Source organism: Oncorhynchus mykiss, chromosome 19 (genome assembly GCF_057628025.1).
Source record: "Oncorhynchus mykiss isolate SJ-2025 chromosome 19, ASM5762802v1, whole genome shotgun sequence".
NCBI classification, from domain to species: domain Eukaryota; kingdom Metazoa; phylum Chordata; class Actinopteri; order Salmoniformes; family Salmonidae; genus Oncorhynchus; species Oncorhynchus mykiss.
In genome coordinates this window covers 76,387,063-76,399,568 of record NC_143040.1, presented here as the reverse complement: position 1 = coordinate 76,399,568, position 12,506 = coordinate 76,387,063, and the positions used below count along the sequence as shown (strand labels likewise).

The 12,506-nt window shown below is 45.5% G+C and overlaps 1 protein-coding gene across 3 annotated transcripts in view; it reads left to right on the top strand.

Annotated features, from left to right (window-relative positions):
• The first annotated feature begins 2,754 nt into the window (after positions 1 to 2,754).
• The window catches only part of LOC110498309 (histone-lysine N-methyltransferase NSD2), a 79,174-nt gene continuing 69,422 nt past the window's right edge, over positions 2,755 to 12,506 (top strand). For 2 of the 3 annotated variants that reach the window (XR_016489118.1, XM_036955443.2), the window contains exons 1-8: positions 2,755 to 2,916; positions 4,574 to 5,228; positions 5,467 to 5,632; positions 5,796 to 5,965; positions 6,309 to 6,815; positions 9,470 to 9,635; positions 9,737 to 9,793; positions 9,915 to 10,024. Coding sequence is in view for 2 of the 3 variants with exons in the window: in XM_036955443.2 (XP_036811338.2) it covers positions 4,602 to 5,228; positions 5,467 to 5,632; positions 5,796 to 5,965; positions 6,309 to 6,815; positions 9,470 to 9,635; positions 9,737 to 9,793; positions 9,915 to 10,024 (1,803 nt within the window). In the remaining variant the exon portion in view is untranslated. The remainder of the gene's footprint in view (positions 2,917 to 4,573; positions 5,229 to 5,466; positions 5,633 to 5,795; positions 5,966 to 6,308; positions 6,816 to 9,469; positions 9,636 to 9,736; positions 9,794 to 9,914; positions 10,025 to 12,506) is intronic. The other variant, XM_036955444.2, reaches the window with a different exon arrangement.

Genomic DNA, 12,506 nt, shown 5'->3' with positions numbered 1-12,506 from the left:
CGGCCTACAGGGAGGAGGTGAGGGCCCTCGGAGTGTGGTGTCAGGAAAATAACCTCACACTCAACGTCAACAAAACTAAGGAGATGATTGTGGACTTCAGGAAACAGCAGAGGGAACACCCCCCTATCCACATCGATGGAACAGTAGTGGAGAGGGTAGCAAGTTTTAAGTTCCTCGGCATACACATCACAGACAAACTGAATTGGTCCACTCGCACAGACAGCATTGTGAAGAAGGCGCAGCAGCGCCTCTTCAACCTCAGGAGGCTGAAGAAATTCGGCTTGTCACCAAAAGCACTCACAAACTTCTACAGATGCACAATCGAGAGCATCCTGGCAGGCTGTATCACCGCCTGGTATGGCAACTGCACCGCCCTCAACCGTAAGGCTCTCCAGAGGGTAGTGAGGTCTGCACAACGCATCACCGGGGGCAAACTACCTGCCCTCCAGGACACCTACACCACCCGATGTCACAGGAAGGCCATAAAGATCATCAAGGACATCAACCACCCGAGCCACTGCCTGTTCACCCCGCTATCATCCAGAAGGCGAGGTCAGTACAGGTGCATCAAAGCTGGGACCGAGAGACTGAAAAACAGCTTCTATCTCAAGGCCATCAGACTGTTAAACAGCCACCACTAACACTGAGTGGCTGCTGCCAACACACTGACACTGACTCAACTCCAGCCACTTTAATAATGGGAATTGATGGGAAATGATGTAAATATATCACTAGCCACTTTAAACAATGCTACCTTATATAATGTTACTTACCCTACATTATTCATCTCATATGCATACGTATATACTGTACTCTATATCATCGACTGTATCCTTATGTAATACATGTATCACTAGCCACTTTAAACTATGCCACTTTGTTTACATACTCATCTCATTTGTACATACTGTACTCGATACCATCTACTGTATCTTGCCTATGCTGCTCTGTACCATCACTCATTCATATATCCTTATGTACATATTCTTTATCCCCTTACACTGTGTACAAGACAGTAGTTTTGGAATTGTTAGTTAGATTACTTGTTATTACTGCATTGTCGCTACACTCGCATTAACATCTGCTAACCATGTGTATGTGACAAATAACATTTGATTTGAATGATTTGACACTTACTTCTATCCACCCCCGTCTGACCAACGCTCTACAACTAGCGCCTCTTCCGCTTCCAGTGCCAGTTTTTTATCCAACGAGAGACTGGGCCGATGGAAGTGTGGAGGTGTCCGCGGGCGCCCGCACCGACGAGATGCCGCACCCGACTATCAGAGGCAGAGGAGACCGTTCACACGGGACTGAGTGTGTCTTAATTTATCAAGCAAGATATTGAGCCCTGCCCATATCTCCTTGTTTAATAAAGGGTTCCACCAAGGCAGTTATTTATCTTATAACTTGTCCTTGTGGTCAAATTACTGTGGGTAAAACAAAGCGCGAATTAAAAGTACATATCTCGGAGCATCGTAGAACCATTAGATGCAGAAACTCGATTTACCCAGTCGCGGCCCACCTTTTGGAAGAAAACAACTCGATTTCGTCTCTACGCTAGGTTGGCATCGAACATGTCACCCTCCCTAGAAGTCGGGGTGACCTCGACAATTTATTGTTAAAATGAGAGGCTGCCTGGATCTTTAATTTAAAGACCCATGCTCACTTCGGTCTCAACGTGAACTTCGATCTGAAACGATTCTTGTGATTATTATGATTTTGCTATTGTAAATGTTTGTAGGCTTATGTAGCCAAATTGTATCTATGATCGTGCACTATCCATTTATGTTTTTTGTATGCTATTTTAATTACAGACACCGTGTGTGTCTTTTGACACTATATAAATGAGTCATCTCGCAGTGTTTGTCATTATACTCTGATGAAGACAGCTTGTCTGTTGAAACGTTGGACACAAATATTTTTGCATCTGAGCTCTTAGAGTGTGCGGCTCTCCTTTATTCTCGCCTAAATCGGTGTGCGTTTCTTTCGCCTCTAGATTATTGCGGGTGTAGTGAAATGCTTTTGTTTCTAGCTCCAATAGTGCAGTAATATCTAACAATTCACAACAATACACACACATCTAAGTAAAATAATGGAGTTAAGAAATATATAAATATTAGGGAGAGCAATGTCGGAGTCCAGATTATAAATATATTTAAATGTTGTATTTATCTAACCTTTATTTCTCAAGGAGTCATACATATATGATGGGATGTATTGACAATATGGACAGTATATGTATAGAATATGTAGTATATCTGAAGAATTGTATATTACAGCAATATGAAGTGGGTATAACCAGTATGTAAACATTATTAAAGTGACCAGTGAGGGGCGGCAGGTAGCCTAGTGGTTAGAGCGTTGGCCCAGTAACCGAAAAGTTCCTGGATCGATTCCCTGAGCTAAGCTAAAAATCTGTTGTTTTGCCCCTGAACAAGGCACTGTTCCCTGGTAGGCTGTCATTGTAAATAAGAATGACAGCAAGGTGACAGTGACTAAAGGTGGGTACTGGGCAGGTACTGCATAAAAGTTGTATCTCCTTCTATCATTCTACGACAAAAAACACAGAAACGCACATATGTCGATGTTGGGGTGGTACTGGAGATGATGATGATTTTTTCCCCCATTAACTCCGACCCCTACCCTTACTATAACCCTTACCTGACCGTATCCATTTAAAATGTAAACTTCAATGGGGTAGGGACGTCCCAAGGATCTCAGATAGCACAGACATTTTTGAAAGGGCCGGTTAAACGCGTCGCTCCTCCCAACCAATCGGAAGTGAGTATTTTTCGCGCTGATTGGGAGTAGAGTTTCCCGCAAGCTTTGATTCAAGTTGAATGAAATCGTGGTTTTCAAGATGATTCAAACAGACTATTTTCAAATTTGATAACTATTCGAGAAATTCAACAGGTAATTTAACACATTACTACAATTATGGGAGGACAAGGCGAGCGTGGTCATCTTTCAATAAACGTGTCTCTTCTAACATAGCGAGTTAGCTAGCAATGTAACGTTAGCTAGCTAGCTGCGCATGTCAGTCAAGTTGGCATGTCGCTAGCTAACGTTGAATGGTGGCTAGATGGCCAGCTAGCTACTCTAGTTCTAGTTAGCTAGCTTTGAATGGTGGCTAGATGGCCAGCTAGCTACTCCAGTTCGCTATTCTAGTTAGCTACTCCAGCTAGCTACCCCAGTTAGCTACTTTGAATGGTGGCTAGATAGCCAGCTAGCTACTCTAGTTAGCTACTCCAGTTAGCCACTCCAGCCAGCTACTTCAGTTAGCTACTTCAGTTAGCTACTCCAGCCAGCTACTTCAGTTAGCTACTCTAGTTAACTACTCTAGCCAGCTACTCCAGTTAGCTACTCTAGCCAGCTACTTCAGTTAGCTACTCTAGTTAGCTACTCCAGCCAGCTACTTCAGTTAACTACTCTAGCCAGCTACTCCAGTTAGCTACTCTAGCCAGCTACTTCAGTTAGCTACTCTAGCCAGCTACTCCAGTTAGCTACTCTAGCCAGCTACTCCAGTTAGCTACTCTAGCCAGCTACTCCAGTTAGCTACTCTAGCCAGCTACTCCAGTTAGCTACTCCAGTCAGCTACTCCAGTCAGCTACTCTAGCCAGCTACTCTAGTTAGCTACTCCAGCTAGCCACTTTAGCCAGCTACTCCAGTTAGCTACTCCAGTTAGCTACTCTAGTTAGCTGCTCCAGTTAGCTACTCTAGCCAGCTACTCTAGCCAGCTACTCCAGTTAGCTACTCTAGCCAGCTACTCTAGCTGTGTCATTGAGCGTCGGTTAGTTGAAATGCTTTTCGGATGCATTTCATTATGTTTAGTAGCTAACAGAACATTCATGCCATGGTTTAGTTTGCCGCTACCGCCATGGTTTAGTTGACGCTACCGCAATGGTTTAGTAACGCTACCGCCATGGTTTAGTTGACGCTACTTTATCTATCTGCAACTGACCTGGGCCATTAACGAGAGATCCTAGCTAAGTCAGTATCTCAAAATGGGAAATATGTTACCATATTCCTAAAGAGTGAGACTTAAAAAAAAAAAAAAGTGTATTGACTTTTATTTATTCGTGATATGTGATTGGCAATGTCTATTTTTTTCTGTTGAAATATAATAACTAGTTAGTCTGTCTTTTCATGGTTGGCGATGCTGGCTGCGTTACTGTTGGCTTGGGCCACATTGCATGTGGTTAGCGAGCGAGCTGTTCCTTGCATGTTCTAGCCATTCATTCAATGTTGGGACATTGCAGTAGTAAGCAAGCCAACTACTATAGAGTGCTTAGCGACCTGGTAAGTTTTCTGATTGCTACATTTCACATTATATACTGTAACAAAAGTGTCCACTCGGTGCGCATCAGATGACCAAGTTACTATTAACGACGCAGCTTAATCAGCTTTCAGTCCAGTGTTTGATGTATCCGCCTGTGCATTTTCACTGACTATTCGTTTGCACTATTGTTTTGTTATATTGGAGTGTTGAGTTAGACTTTCTGCATCACACCCTGGATCCAACATGCATTGCTAAACCACTCATTATTTCTCTCCTTCCCCCTCTGTGCAGTAGCTGAGTGAGGCTGGAGTTGGATGGGATGGACAGTAAGGGATGGTCTGGGATGGACAGTACCAGTAAGGGGCGGTCTCTGCCCTCGGTGCCAGAGGCCCTCAACCCAGTCAGCATGAAGCAGCCATCTGAGCCCCTGGGGGGGAGGATGGGTCGGGGTGGGGGTGACCTGGGGGTGGACCCTGCCCTGCTGATGGACAAGGCAGCTGCCCAGTTGGCCGTGACGCTCCAGGACAGTGTTCTAAACCAGATGGCCTCCCATGGTCATAGTCATGAGAGGCTGAAGGACCTGACGTCCCGCATGCTGAACGGAGACCAGCTGCCCAAGCTGTGCCCCCCCGAGCCCCCCATCCTGAAGGGTACTGAGGCCCCCTCCTCCCACCCCAGCCCCCAGAGGAAGGCCACCTCCCCCGAGATTAAACTGAAGATCACCAAGATGGTGTCCAAGGGGAAGCTGGCGCGCTTCGAGACGTTCTGTGGAGAGGGGCCCAACCTGCCTACTGAGGACCTCCTGGTTCCAGCCAGTAGGGCGGGGAGGAAGAGGAGACTCATCAAACCCAAACCTCTGCACCAACTTGCCTCTAACCATGACCCAGTTCCTGTGGGGGTGTCAGCTGCCAGTCAGCCAGAGGAGTGCACTGCTGCACCACAACAGGTGGGTTCTATAGTTCAATACACAGAAGGCCAGATCATTGACATAGAACAACTGTTGTATCTCTATGGGCTGGACCCTGACCAAATGAAAGGTTGATCATAGAGTGTCACTTGTGCCTGTCAGTCTTTGTGATTCAATAGAACTTTATCATACACTCGTTGTGAGTCCTTGTTTGTGAGAGTCCTCCTGATCCTCAGTGTTAATATTGAGGTTTCTGACAGCATGCTGTTCCTCTCAGATCCAGCAGGCCAGTCCACTGGTGGAACAGAGACAGGAAGAGGAGCTCCCTGTCAATACAGTGTTCTCTGTGGGTGATGTCGTGTGGACCAAGGTGTCAGGATACCCATGGTGGCCCTGCATGGTCTCTACCGACCCAGAACTCAACACACACCTCAAACACAAAGGTAAAAACACGTAACAGAACAGACTACCTGCCATGTTCTTATACACACAGTTTGGTTAGATTGAAAAGAGACATTAGAAAGCATGTTTTAGATGGCAATAGTAACCAGTGGAATATTTTTGCACAGAAGTTCTAACTGTTTTTAATGTAACTTTTTTTTTTAGCAATTAACAGCCATACGTCTGGCATCCTATATCACGTCCAGTATTTTGGGAACACCCCGGAGAGGGGCTACATCTTTCAGAAGAACATGGCCTCCTTCAGTAGGGAGGAGCAATATGTTGAGCTCTGCCATGGCAACAAACAACCATCTTCCCGGGTCTTCCACATAAAGGTACAGTAACCTTAAACCCTTACTCAATTACTCAAGTTTTCTTCAGGAAATGTACCTTTTCTAGCAATGTCATCACTGTCCTCTGAGCTGTACTGTCAGCCTGAGCTCTACTGTCAGCCTCAGCTGTACTGTCAGCCTGAGCTCCACTGTCAACCTGAGCTCTACTGTCAGCCTGAGCTCTACTGTCAGCCTGAGCTCTACTGTCAGCCTGAGCTCTACTGTCAGCCTGAGCTCTACTGTCAGCCTGAGCTCTACTGTCAGCCTGAGCTCTACTGTCAGCCTGAGCTGTACTGTCAGCCTGAGCTGTACTGTCAGCCTGAGCTCTACTGTCCTCTGTCCCCAGAGTACCACTTCTTCTGTACCCAGGAAGCTCCATGCCCAGTGGGTGGTTGGCATCACTCAGGCCAAGGAAGCTGCCAGCCTGGCCCTGGAGGAACGCCTGGCCAAGTACACCTTTACCTACGATACTAACGGGCCACACCTCAACCCCCGCCTGCTGGCTGAGCCCGGCCCCGCTGAGCCCGGCTGCGCTGAGCATGTCCCCGCTGAGCTCGGTCCCGCTGAGCATGGCCTCGACCTTGGACCAGAGCAGACAAAGGCCCAAATCCCGGACCAGGAGCCATCCAGGCTGACCCTCCTGTCTCCCAGCCCAACCAGTCCCCAGGTCCAGCCCACCCCCACAGAATGCAGCACTTCACTGGAGAAAAAGAAGAGCGGTGGCCCCAGAACAACAGATGGAACTGAGAAACAAGGGAAACGGAAGCAGACCACTTCAACACTGAAAAAGGAAACAACTAAGAAGACTAAAGTCCTGGTCTCCCATAAAGGACAAACAGAGATGCCCTCTCAGGTCTGGATAAACTAGAATCATTTTCATGGTCTATATACCTGTCCCTCCAGGATTTCGCAACAGTTTTTTGTGATTTCTGCGGCAAAAAATGCTTGATTTTTGCGGCAGCTTTTCTGAAATCCTGCCTTACATTTTGCTATGTTTTTTCCACGTTAATTTCATATAAATTAATAAAAAGTCATATGTGCTCAGTTTTAGGATGGTTTCCAGCAGATAACAAAAACAATTCGAAACATCTAAAGTGCTCATTTGTGTTTATTTTCCTGAACAAATCCACACACACCTCTCCATCATGCTTGGGGCTTGCTATCAGCACGAGATGACCCTCCCATTCCCACTCACCTCTCCTCTCCATCATGCTTGGGGCTTGCTATCAGCACGAGATGACCCTCCTATTCCCACTCACCTCTCCTCTCCATCATGCTTGGGGCTTGCTATCAGCACGAGATGACCCTCCCATTCCCACTCACCTCTCCTCTCCATCATGCTTGGGGCTTGCTATCAGCACGAGATGACCCTCCCATTCCCACTCACCTCTCCTCTCCATCATGCTTGGGGCTTGCTATCAGCACGAGATGACCCTCCCATTCCCACTCACCTCTCCTCTCCATCATGCTTGGGGCTTGCTATCAGCACGAGATGACCCTCCCATTCCCACTCACCTCTCCTCTCCATCATGCTTGGGGCTTGCTATCAGCACGAGATGACCCTCCCATTCCCACTCACCTCTCCTCTCCATCATGCTTGGGGCTTGCTATCAGCACGAGATGACCCTCCCATTCCCACTCACCTCTCCTCTCCATCATGCTTGGGGCTTGCTATCAGCACGAGATGACCCTCCCATTCCCACTCACCTCTCCTCTCCATCATGCTTGGGGCTTGCTATCAGCATGGATGCACCTCCCATTCCCACTCACCTCTCCTCTCCATCATGCTTGGGGCTTGCTATCAGCATGGATGCACCTCCCATTCCTTCTCTCTTTCAAAAAAACCCAAATAGATTCAAAGGTGATCAATCACTTTCAATTTGAAGATCGATATTTCTTTCTAATAATTTTTTTAATAAGACATTGTGATTTAAAAAAAATATATTCCTGACAGGGTCATAAGGAAGATGTACTTTTAAAACAGTATTACAATGTATTTATTTTTATCCAGAAAGATTGTTAATTCGTGATCCGTGTTAAGTTTTAGAGTTTAAAACGGCAATGCTGGCAAATTGCACTCAGTGCTTTGAGCAGTGCTCGCCATAAACAGACTGGGGAGAGCAGAGTGCCGACCGCCCTACTAAAGCCAAGGTTAGCAGAGTGCCGACCGCCCTACTAAAGCCAAGGTTAGCAGAGTGCCGACCGCCCTACTAAAGCGGCACTCCCCTTGATTCTTTCAGCGGGGATTTGTCAAAATTGCGAGCTCTTGCACTATGCACTGATTGGTTGATTTTTGCTGTGAATTATGCGATCGCAGAATCATGGGAATCCTGGAAGGGACTGATATATTATATTATTTACAGGAAGGGGCTGATATACTATGTTATTTACAGAGAGGGACTGATATACTATGTTATTTACAGGAAGGTACTGACATACTGTTATTTACAGGAAGGTACTGACATACTATGTTATTTACAGGAAGGGACTGACATACTATGTTATTTACAGAAAGGGACTGACATACTATGTTATTTACAGAAAGGGACTGACATACTATGTTATTTACAGGAAGGGACTGACATACTATGTTATTTACAGGAAGGGACTGACATACTATGTTATTTACAGGAAGGGACTGACATACTATGTTATTTACAGGAAGGGACTGACATACTATGTTATTTACAGGAAGGGACTGACATACTATGTTATTTACAGGAAGGGACTGACATACTGTTATTTACAGGAAGGGACTGACATACTGTTATTTACAGAAAGGGACTGACATACTATGTTATTTACAGGAAGGGACTGACATACTGTTATTTACAGGAAGGGACTGACATACTATGTTATTTACAGGAAGGGACTGACATACTATGTTATTTACAGGAAGGGACTGACATACTATGTTATTTACAGGAAGGGACTGACATACTATGTTATTTACAGGAAGGGACTGACATACTATGTTATTTACAGGAAGGGACTGACATACTGTTATTTACAGGAAGGGACTGACATACTGTTATTTACAGGAAGGGACTGACATACTATGTTATTTACAGGAAGGGACTGACATACTATGTTATTTACAGGAAGGGACTGACATACTATGTTATTTACAGGAAGGGACTGACATACTATGTTATTTACAGGAAGGGACTGACATACTATGTTATTTACAGGAAGGGACTGACATACTATGTTATTTACAGGAAGGGACTGACATACTATGTTATTTACAGGAAGGGACTGACATACTATGTTATTTACAGGAAGGGACTGACATACTATGTTATTTACAGGAAGGGACTGACATACTATGTTATTTACAGGAAGGGACTGACATACTATGTTATTTACAGGAAGGGACTGACATACTATGTTATTTACAGGAAGGGACTGACATACTATGTTATTTACAGGCCAAATGTATTGTGTTTAGAAGGGACTATTTTCACTCTTGTGTTGTCCTTATTTTGAGGAAGTTGTTGTTTGTAGGATCTTGTCTCCCCTAGCTCAGAGACAGAACTACTTGAACCTCACAAGCAGAAGCAGAAGAAGTCCAAACTGAAACCTCAACTACCTGCCAAGACGGGGAGGAAGAAGTCCAAAGGGGTTGCCTTGGCTACCAACATGCTAGAAACCCTGTCACATGCACCTATAGGTAAGTTGGGGTCATCAACATATCGTCAGTTATAGGTAGGGGTTAGTTTAGTTTTGTAAAATGTGTCAGAGATCAGCTAACATTTTTGGTTTTCCTCCTAGCTAAGAAAGGTACCAAGACCTTTCCTGTTAAAGAACAGCTGAAGACAGAACCTAAAGGTGAAAAGTTGTTGTTCATACTTGCCGTTAGTTCCACAGTCTCTACTGATCAGGTGAATGTTTCTCATGAGGGTCTGTCAGTTGTAGTTTTACCACAATCTGGCCTCTAACTTGTTTCCAGGTAAGAAGGATCCTCAGAAGAAGCAGCTGCCTTGTAAACAAGCTCTAGAGATCGATGAGGACAAGGACCAACAACCCAAGAAGAAACGCGGAGTTGGTGACAAACAGAAGGTGAGTTATTATACGGTATGAAACTGGTGTGTCCAGTATGACCATTTGCACTGGTTGTCAGCTAAACAGCCGGTAAGACTTTTTCCACTTCATATTACCCAGGCTACTTTTCATTTAAAAGTTTAAATTCTGTAGTCAGAAAATTAAGTTGAGCCCTCTCCTGCTAGAATGAACGATATGCATCTCTTAGCGATCTATTGAGAGGAAAGTCACCTGTCAGTCACAAAGCGAGCGATGACGGGACACTGCTGGTTTGACAGTCTGTTCCACCTCCTGGTACCTGTGTGATGTGTGCGCTGTAGCTGGTTGCAGTCAAATTTCATTACATTAAAGAGGGAGAGAGCATGATGCTCCTTCGAGTGAATTTGCACATGCATTACAATGGTAAGGGGTAACGAATGATGAGTCGAAATTAACTTAGCCTAGTTTTCTGGCAAATTAATTTATTTTCTTTTGTGTTTCACATAGCCAGCCACGCAGAGTCGTGGTGCATAGGCCATTTACTCAAATTTGAATTGTCACATGCTTTGTAGACAATGGGTGTAGACTAACAGTAAAATGCTTACTTATGGGTCCGTTTCCAACAACGCAGAGTTAAAGATATTATTAAATAGAAATAATGACCTGAGGAATAAAAATAACTTCGCTATACACACACAGTAATTAGAAAAGAACATGGCTGTGTGTAGGGAGCATGAGAAGAACATGGCTGTGTATAGGGAGCATGAGAAGAACATGGCTGTGTATAGGGAGCATGAGAAGAACATGGCTGTGTATAGGGAGCATGAGAAGAACATGGCTGTGTATATGGAGCATGAGAAGAACATGGCTGTCTGTAGGGAGCATGAGAAGAACATGGCTGTGTGTAGGGAGCATGAGAAGAACATGGCTGTGTGTAGGGAGCATGAGAAGAACATGGCTGTGTGTAGGGAGCATGAGAAGAACATGGCTGTGTGTAGGGAGCATGAGAAGAACATGGCTGTGTGTAGGGAGCATGAGAAGAACATGGCTGTGTGTAGGGAGCATGAGAAGAACATGGCTGTGTGTAGGGAGCATGAGAAGAACATGGCTGTGTATAGGGAGCATGAGAAGAACATGGCTGTGTATAGGGAGCATGAGAAGAACATGGCTGTGTATAGGGAGCATGAGAAGAACATGGCTGTCTGTAGGGAGCATGAGAAGAACATGGCTGTCTGTAGGGAGCATGAGAAGAACATGGCTGTGTATATGGAGCATGAGAAGAACATGGCTGTGTATAGGGAGCATGAGAAGAACATGGCTGTGTATAGGGAGCATGAGAAGAACATGGCTGTCTGTAGGAAGCATGAGAAGAACATGGCTGTCTGTAGGAAGCATGAGAAGAACATGGCTGTGTGTAGGGAGCATGAGAAGAACATGGCTGTGTAGGGAGCATGAGAAGAACATGGCTGTGTGTAGGAAGCAAGAGAAGAACATGGCTGTGTGTAGGGAGCATGAGAAGAACATGGCTTTTTATAGGGAGCATGAGAAGAACATGGCTGTGTGTAGGGAGCATGAGAAGAACATGGCTGTGTGTAGGGAGCAAGAGAAGAACATGGCTGTGTATAGGGAGCATGAGAAGAACATGGCTGTGTGTAGGGAGCATGAGAAGAACATGGCTGTGTATATGGAGCATGAGAAGAACATGGCTGTGTGTAGGGAGCATAAGAAGAACTTGGCTGTGTGTAGGGAGCATAAGAAGAACTTGGCTGTGTGTAGGGAGCATGAGAAGAACATGGCTGTGTGTAGGGAGCACGAGAAGAACATGGCCGTCTGTAGGTAGCACGAGAAGAACATGGCCGTGTGTAGGGAGCACGAGAAGAACATGGCTGTGTGTAGGGAGCACGAGAATAACATGGCTGTGTGTAGGGAGCATGAGAAGAACATGGCTGTGTGTAGGGAGCATGAGAATAACATGGCTGTTTATAGGGAGCATGAGAAGAACATGGCTGTGTGTAGGAAGCATGAGAAGAACATGCTGTGTGTGGGGAGCATGAGAAGAACATGGCTGTGTGTAGGGAGCATGAGAAGAACATGGCTGTGTGTAGGGAGCATGAGAAGAACATGGCTGTTTATAGGGAGCATGAGAAGAACATGGCTGTGTGTAGGGAGCATGAGAAGAACATGGCTGTGTGTAGGGAGTATGAGAAGAACATGGCTGTGTGTAGGGAGCATGAGAAGAACATGGCTGTGTGTAGGGAGCATGAGAAGAACTTGGCTGTGTGTAGGGAGCATGAGAAGAACTTGGCTGTGTATAGGGAGCATGAGAAGAACATGGCTGTGTGTAGGGAGCATGAGAAGAACATGGCTGTGTGTAGGGAGCATGAGAAGAACTTGGCTGTGTATAGGGAGCATGAGAAGAACATGGCTGTGTGTAGGGAGCATGAGAAGAACATGGCTGTGTGTAGGGAGCATGAGAAGAACATGGCTGTGTGTAGGGAGCATGAGAAGAACATGGCTGTGT